A 20,530-nucleotide genomic window follows, 5' to 3' on the forward strand; every position below is an offset into this window, starting at 1 on the left:
AAATAAAGGACGCCACAGCAGAATAGGAAGAAATCTTTAATTTCTATTCAGCTTCAAAGAGTTTGAGAGAGTTTTTTCTTTTCCTTTTAACAAACCGGTTCAAGTACATGCCTTCAGATTATAAAAGTACCTGAAATTGCCCAGAATATCAGCATGCATAGCCTGTTAGTATTTACATATATTTACATAGGGAAACAAGAGGCCGATCTACAGTTATTTACAGTCTACATAGGAGAAGAGAAAGGCAGCCTAATTGTATTTCCTAAAATACAGTAGATGAGGAGTCAGCACATGCATATTTAGATAATATTTGCATGATAGAATGCAATTTTAAAAAAGAGACATACCTTTGTAACTTTCTATGCTAAGGTGTTGCATAATCAAGGTAATTTTTTTGTTTGTTTTGTTTCTAGTCTATTTGCATCAAGTGCTTTAAAATGTTCACTAACACCGAGGCAGAATTATTTACCCTGGCAATTAAAGCAACAGCACACATGATCATTTCCCACTAACTAGCAACAAGCTGCTGGTGAATGAAATATCTATTGTTTCTCATTACCCATCGACCACTGTGGCGAGATCTCTCTGTGTTAAGGCAGTACCTAAGCCATCACCATTAATTATGGAAGTAATATAAATGAGACACTCTCCGCAGTATGTTCTAAATGAAATATTAACAAGGCCAGTGTCTTCGGGCCTGAGAAATGATCTGTTCGAGTGAGCGCTCTACGAAAATGCACAAACTGAAGGCAGACATGCTCGACTTCCAACAGGGGGCTGGACATGGGGGCCTGCCTGCAAGATCTGAATTCCCGCAAAGTCCATTCTCTTAATTCGTTTCTGAAAGACAGAGTTAAGAGTTAATTTCTTAGCCCGAGGCTGCCCCATCGGAAGACTCTGGGAGTTTTATTCCCCGAGTGGTAGAATATGTTTGTGACATAGTGTAAATGAACTGTCAACCTTAAAATCTGAACAAACAGCTTGTTTGGGGTTTGCCCTGAAATCCTGCACGCTCACAAAAACAGTCAGCTCTTGGTTTTCTAAAAGAGCCAATGTGACAGGCCGACTCAGCGGAGTGATTCTGTGCAGAAGAAGGGAAGGGAGGAGCTGTTCGTTTCACCTGACTTTGAAGATATTCTTTGCACCATTATATTAGAACTGAACCCGTTAATTCTGCCTGGCAATAATTTCAAAGGTTTCTTTCAGTATACATGGCTAATACAGAGGCATACATTTATATACAGTAGACAGAGCTAGCTATAACTGAGGTTAAAGAAGTAGAGTAAAAATGGAAAAGTTTTCAAAAACACAAGCTAAATGTCTTCTTCTATCTCTTATGAACACTCAATAGTCCTTCAGCACTAGCATCGAGGTGGCCCAATTGGAAATTTTCTGTAACAGGCCATCAGATTTGTCCGGTGTGGAAGGATGACAAATTTATTTTGGTGACAAATTTCTATGGCTCTTCTGCTTAGCCATTTCAAACTAACCTATAGAAGAATGGATACCCCAATACAATTTTCCATCCTAGCCAGAGAACTCCCCACTTGATAAGAAACTGTACTTTGAGCAATGTGGGTATTCCAGGCAGCATCGGCAGGGAACGCCCAGCGAATTCTTTCACGGATATAGACATAGTGTTCTCTTATTTTTAGTGAGACTATTTCTCAGGCCCAGTCAGTTCTAGAACATCTTTGGCAGGCACATGTGAAGGTGGAACAAGCGTGAACAGTATGGCCCACCCGGACTGTACTTAAGCCGTTCTTGTTCCCTTCCCTCGTTGGGAGTACTTCCCACCCCACCGAAGCATGTCTAAAGTCTCAGAATAACAGCAGGTCTCAGAAAGATGAAATCATTCTAAATATTACGCCTCCACTCTTTGGAGACCAGACATAAATCTGTCATGGAACCCTTGGAACATTTATGGCGGGGATTCTGGAACACGAAGGAGGTGTGAAAACGGCCTCATTTATTTCAAGAGAAAGTTCAGAACGGTTCATCAAATTGAAAACACAGCTTCTGAAAGTCTACCAAGGTCACTCTGCCCTTAGATCCTGCCGAGAGCCTGAGTGGAAATGCTCCCAGGTTTGACCTTCCCAGAACAAACATGACTTTGGAGCTCTTTGGATGGTTGGGGTTGGCTGCCCATTCCTCCCCAAAGCTTAAGGCTAGCGAAGACAAATATATTCTTCTGTCTTTACAAAATCCTTTCCAGCTTTCCATCCGGAACCTACTGGTCCCTGGGCTTGTTCTTGCAAATGTTTCTCAGAAATAAGAGCAACGCCCCTCCTGACTTTCCAACTCACTCTGCCCTGGTCTTCAAGTCAATCTCTTAAAACTCCTTCATGATCTCGCTAGAAACTCATGTCTTTCGTCAAGGAGAATGGTGTAGCCTTTGTCATCTGACATGGATTTGCGGGCATAATATTTGGTATGCTGGAACTGCAGACAAGAAAGGGTCCATGTCACCTTGTAGATTTTCTCCAAATGGAGGCCTGTAGACGTATGGCTGTTATTTGAAAGCTGTAACACATTCGTTCCCTTTCAAACACTTCACTCAAGATATCCTTTGCAATTTGGGGTTGTGGCCTGTGCTAGGAGCAATTGCATTTCTGGTGATGGATTGGCGTATTCCACTGCTTAGCTCTCAGAGCAACTGCCATCAAGCCCTCCTCATAGACTGTGTCCCCAATGTCACCTGGGGAATGACACTCCTTCACCTGCCGTATAAGAGACAGTCTGCAAAGGAAACTCTGAGGCTTTCCACACTTGTGAACCTATTTTTAGCAAAGAAACTCTTTCCTTGTGGCAAGAGGTAAACATCCTATGTCAACACATTGTCCTTCGTGTTAGTGGGGTAAGGGGTAAGATCGGAACGTGATCTAAATGGATTCTCCAGAACACTCTCTAAGATTTTTAAAGCCTCCATATTTAAAACAAATATCTGCTTTCCTGATCATCTTCCCTTTTTCTATGTGAGAAATTGAGTGGATTTCCCTTCTTTAATAAATGTTAAGAACAGCTTGTGAGTTAGCAAAACTCCCAAAGGCCGTGAAGAAAGTTATATTTCGATACCTGCAGGAAGTATTTGCATGTATCTAAGCCTGTATTGTTTAAAACCTTTGTAGGAATCAACTGTTAGGAACTTGTAGCAATTAATTTGTTAGGAATTAATTGGGGGAGGGTGGGGAACGGGAATGGGTGAGAGTTTCCTCTGCACACCCTGACGTAACGTGTCAGGTATTATCCTCCGAAAGGCCACACTCATTTTACATGTATATGAGTTTATAAGATGGAAATGGCTTAGCTGTCACTGTTTTTGTTGTGGTTCAGTTGATGCTTTGAAAAAAGTCTATGGTCCAAGCGTAGGTTCCTCAGCTGGGCAAGTCTGGCACCTGGAGGTGGCATTTTGAATCAGATGACATTTTTGTTGAGGGTCATTTGCTATTGGAGCTTCTGAGGTGGTGCTGAGTCTTCATTTTTGTTAATCCAAATGGATATAATTTCAATTTAGTTCACTGACTAAATCAACAATGGAAAAATCCCCTTTTAACATTTTTCAAGTGAAGACATAACAACCCACACGTTTCATTTTAGGCCATGTCAGGGCGTCACACTGTGGCCAGATAGGGCCTGGCAGAGAAGGAGCTAAAGAGGTCTCATAAGGAAACCTCAGCTAAATGGGAGACACAGATGAAGGAATGGGCCATATGCAAATTACCGTGTCACGTATTTGGGAAGGAAGTTTTGTACAGCAGCTGAGATGGATTCTGGAGTGGGTCAATCTGTGTGATTATCTGTGTGGCTTTCAACAAATTGCTTTCGGCCTCTGATACTAAGTGGGCTTCTCTGAAAATGGGAATAATCATTGTCCCTGGCTCGCAGAGCTGTGTGGGGGTAAGAATATCATGCTTTAAAGCTTTCCACACAGTGCCTGCCTGACAAGTTGTAAGCTCTCAATAAATGCTAGCCGTTGTTACCACCTGACTTGTCCCCATTTCTGACAACTCACTAGAAAAGCATGGCAAGTTGGAGGACACAGTCCTTTTGGGTTGAGTTCTCCATTCTCTTCTACTGTCTCCCGTAATTCTGGTGGAAGTTGGTGTGTTGGTTGATAAGCACTAATTCCATGATCACAATTAAATTATATGGCATCACAGTGGAGGAAGAGGACCACTTGCTGGTTGTGGTCACGCTAACGGGGAAGGCCCCGGAGCCTCATTCCTACACAAGCCACATTACTCTACGAACTAAAGGAATACATTAGTTTGTCGGCTTAAAAGATTGTTCTCAGATGGTAAGTAGGGAACACATAACCTTTTGGAGCAGCTTGCATTTGTTCGTCTTTCAAATCAGAGCTTTAAACCATAATTGTTTTTGAGGAAGGGGTGCCAAGCACCGAGGTATCCAGAGATGAATTCCAAAACACTGCGTTGCGCTTTCCCAGGAACGTGGTTATAAACTCTCTTTCGGGAGTGTTGTGGGGAGGCAGGGAAAGACAGAGAGGGTGTGGAGGTAGCCATTTATTCCCTCTGTGACACGTGTGCCCTCTCCTTCGTCCCCGCTAAAGCTCTGTGATAAAGGACCCTGCGTGTTTGCAGAGGCTCAGGCAGGGCAGCTGGTTTCCATTTGGAAGGTGTTTGCTTTCCTAGCAGACCCAGATGAGGGACAGGGAAAGTTTCAAGGGTTTGAAGAGATAGCTTCTTTCCTTCTTGCTACACCTGCTCATTTCAGACACCCTCTTTGTCCTGGGAATTCAGCACCGTAACCACTGCCCGCTTCCGACAGGGCTCTGCTTTCTTCCCTGACCTTGGGGTTCCTAGCCCGATCTAGGCTCCCTGACGCATCCCCTCACACAACTCAACTTTTTGCCTAAACTGATTCATTTGACATTTGCTGTGCAACGTCCTGGTATGGATATGTCTGTAATAAAGCAATCTTAGAACATCTACGACTCTCAAAATCACTGAATATATAGATATTCCATGATAATGTGTCTATGTTTTTTATACGTCTCATAGTTAAATCTACTTTTAGACAGGAATCTATTCTTTCTTTTAATGAGCATGCATTTTAAAATAGAGAAACTCGAAACTAAACATCAATTGTGTAACATGTATCCTTATTAAAACGTAAGTTATATTGGAGTACTAACCAATGCATTACAATTGTTTATATGTGGGGGGTTTTTTCTTTCCTATAGATTGTTTATCAGGAACCTCTGTACCTTTTCCTTTCAAAGAGTCAATATTCATTTTTATTCTATGCTGACAGCTACAAATTGATGGCTAGCAGTTATCAAATAAATGTTGATGAAAAGCAGCTACTTAACATTTTCATCCCAACAAAGGGTTTGGAAGGATGGATAATTTAGATCTCAGACCCAACTATAAATAAACAACTGCTTTCTAAATCCCACCTTTCTGTAGTTGAAGATTGTGCTGCAAATCTAACAAATGATTTCTGAAAGAGAATGATGAGGCTTTATTACCAAGATGCTCTCATGTTAATCCCAACCAAGAATCCTGGATAATTTGACATACACTGTCAAGAGTGATGGCGTAGTTCTCCTCTGGCAGCTTGCAAATGTTTGACTAGATCAGAAATGGTATTCAGGCATGATTAAAGACTCTAGTGGGCTTCCCAGAAATTCTCAGTCCTATGTCATCCACACCCAAGCTCACTGCCATGGCTACAGGATGGAGACGCCACGCCCAGTTCCTGTGATTAGCGACTTCATACAACCTACAGGCTTCTGATAAATCGTTCTTAAAAAATCATTTAGGGGAGCCCACAGCCCTATCCAATGTTTATATGTCAAGGCATCACTATTATCACGATGGATCAGGAAGCAGTGGTGACAAATAACAAAACATTGCTTCAAATATTTTATAAAGGACTTGTTAAGATTATTTCCTTTATATATGGCTCTTTCATCTTTTCTGAATATGTACTGATGCCCCCAAAAGTGGCTTGAAAGTCATTTGACAGTGATTAAAGTGCTCTTTTAAATTTTTTTTTATCAGTTTAAAGATGTTTTATCTTGTATCAGCAGTTCTGGCTTATTTACTAATGAGATTTCTCTAATGTGGCTCAGTCTCATTCTACTGATAGGCAGACCGAAAAGCTGATGAACTAAAAATTACAACTTTTTATTAAACTGTCATCATATCTGATTATATAAAGATGTCACTCAGAGGCTGCCATTGCTACAGCTGAAAAGAGAATTCCCTGAGAAGCCAAAGGGTAGTGGGTTTGGGGCTAGAAGATACTGTCATGTCACTATATAACTGCCCAGCAAGAAAGGAAAGGAAAGCGAGTGCGGGTTGAACCGAGCAAGAATCAGAGAGGGTGACTTTGCCAAACGTACGCAGTTGATCTTCAGAGTGGAGGAGGTGGTCTCTGCTTTCAGGTGCCCCTACTGTGCTGTGTCCTTCTACAAAGCCAGAGCCACTTGTGATTGGATTTAGATTGTTTATCACCCTGAGCCTAATGGCAAAGGAATCAAAGCCAGCTCTTGATCAAAGACTGGGGTTTTCTAAAATTTATGGTTTTCATCATGGTAGCCAAATGTAAGATTTACATGAAATGAGGTCAACTGCAATTGCTCGCAGATTCCACGGAGGGAAAATGCATGCCCCTGGCTCCCTCATCAACGTGATTCTGAATCAATGTGAGTGCAGAACTTCTTTGCAAAAATCCCGTTCCATCAATGCAAGAGTGCAACATGATATCATTTTAGAAGGTCCTAGTGGCAAAGTATTATGTTGGGTTTGGAAGAATTCCTCTTTTTGCTTTCCCAACTGGCCTGCTTTGATCTTTTCTCAGGATTGGTGCAGCTGTGAAAGGCCAATTTGTCGTGATGTATGAATGCTTTTATTATAACCACCCTCAGGTAGGGGTGGGGAGCCTGGATTTGAGGATGAGCTAACTGGATTCTCTCATCACTTGGGAGTTGATGGCAAATCACCTGACCACTCTTTAGTGGTTTTGGCAGCTGCAAAGTAAAATGGAAATCTAAGACAGATATCCAGAAAATTATGCAAAGCCCCATCTTCACCTGAACTCTGCTAAGAAATATTGAGGCCGAGATGATATTGGCTTGAGTTAGTGGGACGAGCATCTCCATCCTTCAATTTGTCTTTAGAGGCACTCTGCTTCCCTTTTTTTCCACATGGGATGCAGAGGAGTCAGATAAGCCACTCGAAAGTCTTTAGATAAATGTGCCAGGTGCTAAGCTAAGGGTTATTAGGAATAATAATTCACTGAAAGGAAATTTGGATGACATGTACTTATTTCCATTAGACTTGAGCCACACAAATCAATTTGAAAAGAAACAGCTGAATCCAAGAAAATACTGGCTATTTGGGGAGTGGGCACGGTGAGGGGGTTGGGGAAGTAACAAACCAATTTCTATTTGATTAAGTTGAAGTCATGTCAGGTGTTCAAACTCTGGAAGAATGGGACCTGTCTAATATGGTCAAGCAGCCAGTTATTATGAAAACTCAAGCCTCTTTCCCCTCCCGCACCACTGCACAGCCCTCCCTACAATTATGTCACCTGCCTGTATTTGACCGTTTGGTTTTCAGACAAATTCAAATGTGACCACAGATGCTGACACTGAAGCCCCTCATCCCAAAAAAAACAATCAAAAAAGCCCAAGTCTGCTTTATAGCACTTTCCTAAAATTATAACACCTTGAGACCCTGATTCTCAGAATGACCTTGGCTCCCAATGGTTCTAGAATGCAATCACAGTGAGTGCATTTGGGGAGATGGTGCTCCATTAAGCACTCTCCTTGGGCACGATTTAAACCCTACAGGGGGAGAAAAGTGGTAAGCTTTGGGCAGTAAGCTTTGGGTAGGGACGGAAATGCATTTCCCCTCAATCGAATGTCCTTAATGTTTTCCTAATGGTGACCTTATCCCCAGTTACCTTTTTCCATCCTCTTCTGCAACCCCCCTCCCTATCAGCTGATAATTAGTTGATGTGGCAAGGGCCATGATGCACATAAATAATCATAAGATGCCAGATAAACTGTATTGGTTTTAAATTAGAGCTGTGCTTACCGTGTGTCCCTATGAACACCAGCCTATTATTTTTAATTATGGCTTGCAAAGCAAAGTGATTTCTTGCCCTCTTTACAGCATCCCTGACAGTATTCTGTCAGCCTGGATGATATGGTGCCCTGTCGGCACACACATCCCTAGCCACACCACCAACTGTTACTCAAAAGATGAATCAAAAGTGACCGATTGCACCCATTACCACTTGCATTTTGAAGTGGACTGGGAGGAAATGCACCCCCTTAGCCACTGTCCCATTGCCCCATTGCAAATATGACATTCAGAAAAAGGTTTTCACAGGATCTGGATGAATTAAGACATGCCTCATGTGTGTGCATGAGACATGTATGTATGGCTGGGAGTACGTGTTTATGTTTGTGTATTAAACATTTTAACACAACATTGCAAACCCTTCCCCTAGCAACACATGGGAAAAGAATAAAGGAAAGATCTGGCACCACTTCCACTTAGGTTTTCTACCTGATGGGCCATTATTAGAATGCTTGGTTTAATTCAGATAGAAGGTTCTAGAAATATCTTGGTGTCAAATTACATTATGCATTGAGAAGTCAAGGGGTTGGATGAATCTTTTCTTGCATGCTCAAAAGGATACCGTCTTTTTCTCTTTGCTTGGAAGAGATGTCTGACGTGATTTATTGATATGTGTATTTATTTTCGAAGCCTTTTCCTATATGAGGTGTAAAAAGTCACACCAGCTTTACGAGCGGGGTTTATGAACTCGTTTTTCCAGGATGGTCACATCATACGTTTTACAGTCATGTGCTCTGAGTTCAGTCCCCTTTGCCGTGCTGAGATCCAGTTACAGCTGAACCGGGTAGAGAGAGGCTCGCTAATTCCCAGACAGGATAAAGTCATCTCATTACCTCTCTTCTTAATAAAAATTGTTTTGGCCTTTCTGCTTTGATTTCCAGCAACAAGGAGCTGCCACTACCGTCTACTGTGCCGCTGCTCCAGAACTCGAGGGCCTGGGAGGAATGTATTTCAACAACTGTTGCCGCTGCGTGCCCTCATCAGAAGCTCAGAGTGAGGAGACTGCCCGGGCCCTGTGGGCACTCAGCGAGAGGTTAATCCAAGAAGGACTTGGCAGCCAGTCGGGCTAAGTGGAAACTCCAGCAAGGTTTGGCACACACACCCACCCTGTGTGTGTGCGCGTGCATAGCTGCCAACGATAGACCCCTTCCAACTTCTTATCCAGGGGCTTTCCATGTCCCTCCGACATAGATCCGCCAGAGTAAAGGAAATGAGTAGTCACAACACAGTGAAAAATGCTAAGTACCAATGGGAAGCAGGGAATTCTAGGGCTAAAGGGACAGTCTCTCTTTTCTGGGGCTGCGTTAGGCTTGGGTACCTTTGCTTTTCTGGTGGTGAACACTTAATTGGTACGTGGGTTCCTAGTTCATTGTAGAAGCACAAGCAATTCTGTCTCCCTGTTTAGAACAGCCTGGTGCCCCCTGTCCCACCCAGCCGCCACCACAGCCACAGGGTACCATGTCCACACTGCAACCAGGAGCTGGCTTTCTCCTCTTTAGGAAGGAGAAAGCAAGTGTTTATCCTTCTTTGCTGCATTGATCCAGGAGACAATTGTTTCATCCGTCCTGACCAAGTCTAGTGGGCTTGGCAATGACTGGGGAGAGAACTCTCTGACCCTTCTTCCAGCCAAGATGGAGGTGACACTTAGAAACAGGTGGCGTAGACAGAGCTAGTGGGTTGCAAAAACACTGGTCCGCCAACTCCCTTGCCAAAACTTTACAAAAAATTCTTTAGAGAGTATAACAAACAATTTTTGCAAATCATCCCCTTGACTACTTGACAGGCGGGAAAGGAAGCATTGCGTCCATAAGAATATACAGGATATTTTTGGAGTGGGGGATAAAAAGTCGTTCCTTTCATTCTTCATTCACAGTTTCAAGAAACAACCTGGTGGCAGGTGTTCACAGCTTCCCAATGCTCCTGCTTTAGCATTCTGCTTAAACTTCCTCTTCTTCCTCCCATCCTAAGCTTAATAAAAGAACATGCTTGAATATGATCACCTGAAGTTTGTATCGTTTCTTTAAATGTTTGTTTCAGTTTTGTTTTGTCTTGTTTTTTTAGAAAAGAAATCTACAGGAAAAATAAAGGGCTTCTTGTAGATGCCAGGAAAACACCATTCTTGTTTCTTCTCTGAGTTTGTTTTGTTTTTGTGCTTTGTGGCTGTCTGTGGGCCAAGTTGTCTCACGCAATTAGCATGCCAGCATCATCTTTTCTGTTGAAGAAAGAAAGAAAAAGAAAAATGACTATTGTTTAATTTCACCTTCAGCGGTTTTGTTATTACTGAGAGTGGGTTAGCTCGGTCCTCAGTGCTTTGCCCGCCCCCGACCCCGTACCCACCAAGTTCTTGGTGATTAGAGAATATCTCTAGGCATCAGAATGAGCTTTGGAGGCTCTCTCCTACTCATTCCTTTTTCACAAACACCTTGGTTTCCAGGCCATTCCAGTAGGGAGGTAGGAAAGTCCACTTTGGCAAGATGGAGAGATGCTTTTGCTGAAATACCAGGAAGGTGGGGCAGGGTGTGTGTGTCATTGTTCCTCCTCCTGATAATGGCAGCTTCAGGCCAGACAGTACCATGAATCTCTGGGCCTCTGACTCTGTGGTACGGTCCACTCAAATACCATTGCTTTCCAGTGGCGGATAGCTACATCCACCCATCTGGTCATATTCTCCCTTACAAAACCCTTATTATCATGGCTCCTTTAAAACTATGACTCAGATAATGTCCCTTTTCTGGTCCAAACCCTCCAGGCCTTCTGAGATTGACCATTTGCAAAAGTGGCCGTCATAATTCCCCTTCCAGTCTCTACACCTCCAGTGATCCTTTCCCACACTAAGTCTGGCCTTGGCCACACGACTTGCTTTGGCCAATTTGGAAAAGTGCTTGTGCATTGGGGCTTGCCCTCTCTTGCTGCTCTTTTGAACCCTGCAACCACCATCTCATGAATGAGCCTGGGCTATCCTGCTGGATGCTAAGAGACACGTGGTCACTACCCAAACTGACATCAAGCTAGCCATTAAACATGCAAGTGAGGCCATTCCAGACTATTTGGCCCTAGCCGAGCAAACCCAGATGAGAAGAAACTCTCCAGTCAACCCACAGAACTGCAAAAGATAAAAGTTTATGTTAAGCCACAAAGTTTCGGGATTACTTGTTACACAGCAAATCTTAACTGATACAATTTCTCATCTCACTGAGAAAAGTTCGATTTTTTTTTACCTGCTCAAATGTTACCCCTTTTCTGATGAGGTGACATCCCCTGCATTCATGGTGGCATCTCATTTGCCTACCACTTACCCCTTATTTTTCTCCACAGCACTTAATGCCAGCAGATGCATTGTGTGTCTACACATCCATTTTCTCTTTTCTCTCTGCACCTTCTATAATATAAACTCCATGAGAGTCGTCTGTTTTGTTCACGACTGTGGCCATAGTACCTTGAACTGCTCCTGTCACATAGTAGGGACTTAGTATATAACCATTGAAGGAAAGAGTGATTCTTGGTGACTAGGCCTTATATTCACGAAAATAATTCCCATGTTTGTGAGAACGATTAATTGCGAGCCACCCGCTGCGCTAAGCAGGCTGCAACATCATGTCTGATTTCTAACATGACCACACCCCTACCAGGGGGCCGTCCTCCTCCTCTCTCGTGGATGAGGAAACTGAAGGCAAGAGGTTTCATAATTTGCCGTTGTCCACCCAGCTCAGAAGTGATAGAGCTGCGATTCACACCCGGGTCGGTTTGATTTCACAGTCGTGCAGCTTCCCTGCACCAATGCCACTTGTAGTAAGGTAAACACGTGCTTTCCGACCTTAAGGTCTCAGGCTGAGCAGAGAAGTACTTGACTTTATGGGTCTGAATCTAGCTAAGTTTCAGGCATTGGGTGAAGATGGAAGTTAAGCCACAACAATGAAGATGATGGAGCATCATCAGCCAAGATGATGTCCAAAACATCCAAGAGAACCAGGGGGGGCCTGCCTCCTGCTCTGTTCAGGCCTCTGTGCTGACCGAGTCCCATGTGGGTCCTTTATCAGGTGGGTAAGATGAGGCTTGGGGGAACTTGACAAGGGGAGGGGAGTATTCCCCTAAATCAAGAAGCTGCCTGAGTCAGACAAAGTCTTCATACAACCGTTCATTCAGCAAATGTCTACCAAGAACTACGTTGTAGAAATTCAGAGTTTAGAGTAACCTTCTCTCTAGTTCCCGCTATAAAGGAATTTATATCTTGGGTCTATGGGAGTCTTCACAGGGCACAAAGTCCTAGTCAACTTTACCAAAATTCTCCAAGATACACTGAGGCCCCAGAACATAGCCAGGCCTGCTCTTTCCCATCATGCCCTGTGTCCACTCAGTCAGACATTGCCAGCCCCTGTGAGCCATTTCTCTTGCCAGACACGTGAAGCTTACTTCTTTGGCTAATTTGGCAGGGGCGATTCCTGGACAGGTGAGTAAGTGGGTGACCGTAAAGCCTCCCTCCTTTTTTAGCTTATTTTATACCCAAGGTTATTGCTTACCATCTGTCATGATATATGTATGTCTAGATAGATGACAGATAATAGATAGATGGATATGTAATATATTAGATATGTAATATATGCTTTAATTACATAATAATGATCCCATTTACCATCATCACTATTACTAATTGCAGATACTGTTTATTGAGCATTTACTATGTATCAATTGCTGGTTGAGGCAAATCACACCCATCTTCTTATTTTATGCTCAGATGATGAAACTGAGGTTTACAGAGACAAAGTAACCTATGCACAGTCCCGGAGCTGATGAGTAGCAGAGTCAGGATTTGAATCCATGGCCATCGCCTTCAAGTCCATGTGCCTTCCATTACAAATCACTGTTTAATGGGCGGCCTCTAGACCAGCAGTGTATGTACATTAAATTTATACAATGGGTGAATTTTTCACAAACGAGGACTATTGGGCTCCTTATCCAAGCATGGGATCTGGCTCTCTTCCTGGTACCCAATGCCTAGTATAAACTTTACAAATTGTTTCTGCACGTGCTATTAGTCCAGCAATAATGGCTTCAGCCCCATAGATCCTGTCTCCTCTTCGGGTTGTAAATAGGTCTGCAGCTGGCCTTGTTTCCCTGGGTTTAGCTTCTAATAGACTCAGTGTCCAGAGTTCTCCAACACTGCCCCAAGGCCGTAGAATCACCCAGAATAGGAAGAGTGAGCCAGTTTCTCTGCAGTCATTTTCTTTCGAGTTGCTCTCTCTTCCTAAGTTTCTTTAAACCCAAAAGGCAGCCAGTTTCCACTTTCACGGCTGATTAAGGGAGACCTTTCTGCAACTTATCAATAGGAAACAAGAAATTGAAGCGTCCCCAGCTATGACTGAAGCTGCGGCTTGTGGTTTTGCTCTTTAAAATGGGGTTATGGGTGGTTTTGTTTTGAACTTCAATCAAGGAGGCCTGATTACTTTCATTAAGGTCAGCACTAGGCCAGACAGCCTTGGCTTGCAAAATGGCTGCCCATTCTGGTCACCAGCAGGTACCATTTTTAGAAGTTTACATTAAAAACAGCATCTCAAATAGCAATACTTACCCCATGTGTTAACTCTGTGCTTTTCAACATATCCAAACCAGTTTGGTTGAATTCATTTTAGAATACTAAATATCACAAAATATTATCCACGTGACCACTGGAAAAAGCTACTCTGAATTATCTATTGACGAGAGGATATACTAACAATAAAGGCAATTTTTAGAAAGAAAAAGAAAGGCTCAAATACTACTACTCTAACAGAAATTTTCGTCTTTGTTTATTACCTTTCAAATCTTCACACTATTTGGTTTCATGCTCTCCTTTGATCATTTCCCCCGAAAATTATCTTATTTCTCAGTTTTCACAGTTATTTTAAAGGATGCCTAATATATCATCTTGCTGGTGGGTCATCATTTGGAAACCCCTACTGTGGGACATTTAAGTTATTTCTAGTTTTTGCTGTTAGAACTAATGGCTCAATTCGCGTCTTCATGCCTACAGCTTTTTCCTTCTATTAATTTACCTCCTCATACATTTGCAGACCTCAGACTATTGGGTCCAAGAGTTTATATTTGGCTCTTGCTGCATATTTCCATGTGCTCTCTGGAAGGGTTACCACCAGCAGAACACACCTTCTGACTTTTATAACCTTATCAGCATTGGGCATTGCCATTTAATTTTTTTTTTTTTTACATATTTAAACTTCATATTGTCACTATCTGTAACTATTTATATAAAATACCCCCAAGCAGCCAGTCAACTTATTTAAAGTATAAGCATCTTGTCTTTCATTTTCCCACTGGACCAAGTTCACAATTTTAATTAGAGTGGAAATTCCGGGTAAGTCTGTATTCGGTTTGAGTAGGAAAAAATCAGTTCAGCCAAGCGACTGCGTCTTTACCACATTATTCAACCAGTGAATGTCTTGCCTTTTTTTCCTTTTCAATCACCAATCTAGTACTTCATGGACCCCATCTGAATGCCGTGCAAAGACCAAAACCAAAAGCCAAGGCTCTTGGGTTCCTTCTGGCTTATGCGTTTATCCCACTAGCTGAAGTACTGTGTGCTTTTCTGAAATGTTCCACACCACTCAGAAAGATTGTCTCGCATCTAAGCTGATCTGTTTCCAAGGGCAGGCCCTGCTGCATCTTAGGTGTGAGAGAATAAAAGCTTCCTTTAATTTTCAAAGTAGGTGTATACAAAGTGTATCCACCACTCATCCAGATTAGGGAGGCTCGGGGTCCTCCTCCAGCTTCCCTGATTGCATCTGATGTTCCCTAGGAGCTTGTCCTTTTCCTGTGGAATCATGACAATTTCCCATTTGGTGCTGGGCACCCCACATGCAAACATCCACTTTTATAAAGTATGATTTCCTGAGGGCTAACCAATACTTTGTGCAAAACACTGAACTGAAATGCTGGTTTTGTTCAGTTCAATCTCACGACTTTTGAATTCAATGTTACTGTCCCCTTTTCACCAATGAGGAAAATATTTGAATCCTGGGGCCACCACTTCCTGTGTTTTGACGTCCCAGTAATTTCACCTCTCTGAGCCCGTGTGTCTCCAACCTCACTCTCCGTTTGTGGTTTCTCCTACCCCTCCAACTTCATTCCTCCCTTGTTTTATTTCCTATATACAGATTTGTGTAGACTCTTCTAAGCTGATCAAATGCGGATTCTGTTAGTAATTTACCTGAATATGGTTTTATTCTTTCTCTATATCCTTTAGATAATGACTTGTGAGATTGGTTCAGGGGGGAAAAAACTCCTATCATTTTTATTTAAATACAGTTGATCTTAGAAATAATTGTTGAACAATTTTCCTTTAAACAAAATTTATTGCTGTTTTTATTAGAAAGTTAAAATGTATGCTCAGCACTTAAACTCAGAAAAACAAATACGCCCACAGTCCCACCCCTCAAAAACAACCACTGTAAATATTGTGATATAGTTCATCCTTTTTTAAAATGCATTTAAAAATTTATTTGTATCTTTTAAGTTTTAGTTTTATATAATTTTGATTATACTCCATATGGAGTTTTATATATTTCAAACTAAATAAATTCTTGATAAAGCTTTTAATGCCTTTCTGATCCTGCATTCAGTGAACAGACATAATTACTTAATCGTTTTCTTGTTGTTGGGGCATTGTTTCCCTCACTATCATATTTCATTAATATAAATAATGCTTCAGTAAATATATTCACATAAGATTTGGGAGGGATAGTTTATTTTCTTAATGTGGATCCCAAAGAAAATGCAGGATCAAACAATATGGAAATTTTTAAGATTCTGGGTACCTACTGGCGAGAAACTTTCTCTGGGCTGTCCATGTGGCTGGTTTTGATCTCTGCCAAGAGTTTTCTTTGAGAAGAGCAGGTGTGTTTTCACCCAGGTGGATTTGCTGCTGATCAGTTCATTTTCCCCAGATACTCTGCCTGTCTGGTGCTTGGCAGTGTTAATCTCACTGAGGGCTGCCCATTAAAGGCCCCGGGTGGGGAACGCTCTTTCCTTCTGGAACCAAGACAGGAGAGGGCAGGAGTGTTGCGTCAGCGAAAAAGAAAAAGGCTGAATTCGAAAGAAAGAAGCTCAACTTTGGGTCAGCTGGTTTTGCCAGCCTTTCCATGGTGTTATAGTGTTGGTTGTTCTGCTGCGTAAGAACCTACCGAGAACGTTGGAAGTCTCTCTTGGCCACATTGGTAAATGTGCAGAGTTCTCGGCCCAGTTTTCTGAAACAGGGCTCGCCCTTCGATGTGGTCCCAGGATGCTGTACCTGGTGGGGCCTAGATCTGAAAGACCTCGTGATGAAGCACTTGGCTTTTTGCTCTTATTAGTGGCTGCCTTCGGACCCACTTCAGGGAGAAAGGCTGAGCAGATCCCCTCTGGATCATTTAAGAAAAATTTCAGTCACGAGACCCTGTTTCCTGAACAAGATTCCAGACCCTTCTAGAAGCCTGCGTAGATCTCCCTAAATATTCCCAAAACCTTTACAACATCCACACTCTCAAAACAGAGAAGTAAAAGACATGGAAAAAAACAATATACAAACATAGATAGATTTAATCTCAATGTAATAATAGGTATTATTAGTAATAAATACTGTTTAAAGTAAAATATTAAAATAAATGAAATCACAAAGATCATTATTAATAATATGAACCAGACCCTCGGACCCAGAAATTCAACTTCTAAATGTTCACCCTAAAGTGGAGTGGGTCTCCCAGCCTGGACAGATGATAGGAGAGTGTATGATTGTGTGTGTGTGTGTGTAGAGGCATCAGGAGTTTCCAATTCAAAAACTGCATCAACCTACTAAGGGGTCTGAGAAGTCCTGTTATTAAAAACAAATAAACCATTTAACTACATTTAAACCTAAAGCCTTTGAACACAGGCCACAGTTTTTTAAAGATGCTTGTTTGTTAACGGAAACGATAGTGTTCTCCAGGACACAATAGAGAAATGTTTTTCTTAAAGCAATAATAATTAATAGTAATAGTAATAATGAAAAACTGAGATCCATGTAACTGTGTCCAACAGTTGAAGGCAGGGCTCCCTGACTACCATGAAATGATGCTGTGGAAGAAATGTAATTGACTGAAATGATGTTTTTAACATATTAAGTGAAAAATGTGGGTTATAAAAGAGTTCGAGGGTATGATCCCGTTTTTGTTAAACAAATACATATTTGTGTTTCTGTACATGTAAATTATGTATTAAGAGAAAGAGAGAGAGGTCTGACAGGTGCTAATGACGGTCATCTCTGGGTAGAGGAAATGTGGGTGACTTTTTCTTTCTGCTTATCTATATTTCTCACATTTTCTACAATGAAAGTATGCCCTACTACGTTAAAAAAAATAGAAGTTATGAAAACTAAGACGAAACATGCCAGTGATTGTAAAACGTGCCCCACGGCCTCTCTAAGCTCTATAGCACAGCTGTGGGCTGACGTGAGTCCAGTTAGCGATCCTCCAGAAGGTTCTCTCGGGCTGACACAGTCACACAAATGGAATGACTTTCGAGTTCCACAGGAACAGGGTAGAGAATTTTTAGGGCTGTGTCAGACAGAGAAAAATACATTTGAAAAATAAAAGCAGGTGGCTCATTTTGGGTCACTTTATTTAAATAACTAGCTGGCTGGCTGAGGTCTACCTTTCGTTGCTCTGCGTGTACAAACACCACCTCCCTGTGGCTTTGGCCAGGTGAGCCTCTCCTCTGCTAGAGTCTGACGTCCTGCCAAGGTTGAGTGACGTCCTCCAGTGACTGACCGCCTCAGCTCTCCACCTCAGTGCACCCATGTTAACCTTGAGTATTCGTATCCAGCTTTTGCAGAACCCTGACTGTGGGTGTATGCCAAGCCCCTTTCCACATTTTGTTTTATTATTGCTTCCTAAAAGTTTGAACTAAATGATAAGCTGAAGCCTTGGTTTTGTTTATCCATTTGGTCTCTGCCGATGTAAAGCTTAAAAAAAATATATATTATTAGAAAAGTAAAGTTGTATATCCCATGTTACTCTAAATAGATATACCCATCAAAAAATCTTGAAAGAAATATTCAGGCATAAAAATATTGGCAACGTTGCTATAACTATTGAGTGGAGAGAAATCCTGGGTGCAGGCGAAAACTTCTTTCTTCGAATTTGGATGGTAACTGATTATTCTGGACTTAATTTTTTTTCCCTGAGTTTTGTGAAATTCTATTTGGGATGAAAGGATTAAAAGTACACCATTTAGCAAGAAAACAGGAATAACTAAGAAAAATATCAAAATGATTCTCTACCAACTATCTGTCTACATGAGAGCAAGACCAGTGTGACTCCCTCATACCAGCACCATGAGCTTTATCAATTAAATTGAGAGGAAATGGCCTCACCAGATCTGCCCTGACTTTCAATTCCAGGACAGGGAGATTCCCTGAGAATTCTCAGTGCTTTGCAAATTGGCCTGAGTGCATTTCTGCCATTCCAAGTTTTCACAGGCTGGTCTTCATGATTCCTGAGACCCTGTCAGTGGTTCGTGACTAGCTCACGCCCTTTTCAATGGTTCGCATCTTTGATCACTAACGTTTTTTAAAGATACACAAAGATAGATGTGAAAGGTAGAAGGGCTGTCTAGCCATATTTGGTATGGTTGAAAATTCAAACGCCTCTTCTATGGTTCCACTTAGGCTGACTACAAAGCAATTTGCTCAGAGAGATAAATGTCGTGGTGGCGGGCAAGGGGAGTCGGAGGTCCCTCTCAGGCTTCCACCAGGCGCCCTTTTATGGAAGTTGCAATAGGAGGACCATTTACATAGACTCCAGTGACAACGGTGTCCCCTGGAGCTGTGCAAAGTGGACCCTGTTTTCTCCTTCCAGCATCATCAGGCTGGATCTGAGATGGGACACGGTGGGTAGCACCAGGATGGGGCATTCATTGACAACAGAGGGAAAAAGAACAAAAATGTTCTTGGAGAAAGAATAATCAGTAGAAAAAGCCCAATCAGATGCCTTCTGGTCCCCCTACCCACCCATCTAACTGGGTGATCTTGGAGGCATCATTTGCCTTCTTGGAGTTTCTTTCCTCTAGAAGAGGCTACAGCACCCAGGCCACGCTGACTGGTGAGGATAAAGGCCTTGTTCAGGACCTGGTGCATAGCAGGAGTTTAGTGTAGTCATGAGCTGTATAACGACGTTCTGGTCAATGATGCACCGCATATACGACAGCGGTCCCATAAGATTAGTACCATGTAGCCCAGGTGTGTAGTAGACCGTACCATCTAGGTTTGTGTAAGTGCACTCTATGATGTTCGTGCAACGATGAAATCACCTAACGATGCATTTCTCAGAACGTATCCCTGTGTTAAGCGACACGTGACAGTAACTGAAATTTTAAACCCTCCCCTCTAGACCAGAATGGCTCTCCTGTTCCCTTGTAAACGGGGTTTGATGGAGCCATCAAAACAGTAGTGATGACAACTCAGTTGTCAGGGGACAGCACTGTGGGTGCCCCACGCTCATCGAGAAGACAGGCATTTTGCAGGGTGTCCCCTTGCTGGTCTATTAAAGAGCTGCCGGCTCTCTACCTCTGCAGTTAGAGCTCCCTCCCCATTGTCTGTGGAATTCACTCTGCACTTTGAGGGGGCTGCCTGCCCTGGCCGTGAGCACGGGAGCCATAAAAGTGTCAGAAAATTATGAACAGCCCGAAGCCAGGGGCCTGTTGTTCTGCGCTGGGCAGTGAGGGGGGACTAATGGTGTGCAGCGTGTAGGCCGTTCAGTACCTCCATCCATCTGTGGAGAGGGGAGTGAGGACAAGGCAAACACATCTGGGGATGGCTAGTTGCTTTAGCCTGGGGTTGCTAATTGAGCCGTCCAGACAAGTGGCCAGCAGGCCAGGGCTTGGCACTGTACAAAGGGGACTCCTTCTCTCCATTTCAGAGTGCAAGGTGCTGGGTTTTGTCCTAACCTCAGGGGAGACAGGTCCTAAATTCACTTTCTCATAGAATGAGCTGATTTCTGGGGCTCTGAGCTCACAGCAGCCTGTGGATTAATTTCACTCCAATTTTACAGGCCTTTCGTATGCAGTGTTAAGCACACAGCACTACAATCTAATTAAAAGAGACTCTTATCAATTTGCAGGATAGCTGCATATGGGAAAAAATTATAATAAAAACACTACGCTGCATCATCCATTCTGAAGAGCTAAACATCAATCACCCAGTGAGCGTATTAGCATTTAATCACATACTTGCTGGGCGAACCTGTAGAAAAGTCCTCACTTAGAGAAACATCCCTGGTTTTATCCAGTTGATTTTCTAGAATTGAATTGCGCAGAACCTTTCTGAGGAAGGGATGCAGGAGGAGCTGATGACGTGGAAGCTCTTTCCAACACCCTGATTTGGCCATGACTTCTTCTCTTTGGCGCGGCTAAGG

At 42.6% G+C, this 20,530-nt stretch overlaps 2 protein-coding genes across 3 annotated transcripts in view; one reads left to right on the forward strand and one right to left on the reverse strand.

The window, feature by feature from the left end:
* WWOX (WW domain containing oxidoreductase) overlaps positions 1–10,113 on the forward strand; it is a 934,855-nt gene extending 924,742 nt beyond the window's left edge. The window contains exons 9-10 of one of the 2 annotated variants that reach the window (XM_070612340.1): positions 8,999–9,204; positions 9,991–10,113. In XM_070612340.1, coding sequence (XP_070468441.1) covers positions 8,999–9,187 — 189 coding nt within the window. In that variant the 3' untranslated portion in view covers positions 9,188–9,204; positions 9,991–10,113. Of the gene's footprint in view, positions 1–8,998 lie in introns of both variants that reach the window. The other variant, XM_008522432.2, reaches the window with a different exon arrangement.
* MAF (MAF bZIP transcription factor) overlaps positions 24–20,530 on the reverse strand; it is a 352,153-nt gene continuing 331,646 nt past the window's right edge. The window contains exon 3 of the mRNA XM_070612349.1: positions 24–10,329. The gene's annotated coding sequence lies outside the window, so the exon portion shown is untranslated. The remainder of the gene's footprint in view (positions 10,330–20,530) is intronic.

Source organism: Equus przewalskii, chromosome 3, assembly GCF_037783145.1.
Source record: "Equus przewalskii isolate Varuska chromosome 3, EquPr2, whole genome shotgun sequence".
Lineage (NCBI taxonomy): Eukaryota > Metazoa > Chordata > Mammalia > Perissodactyla > Equidae > Equus > Equus przewalskii.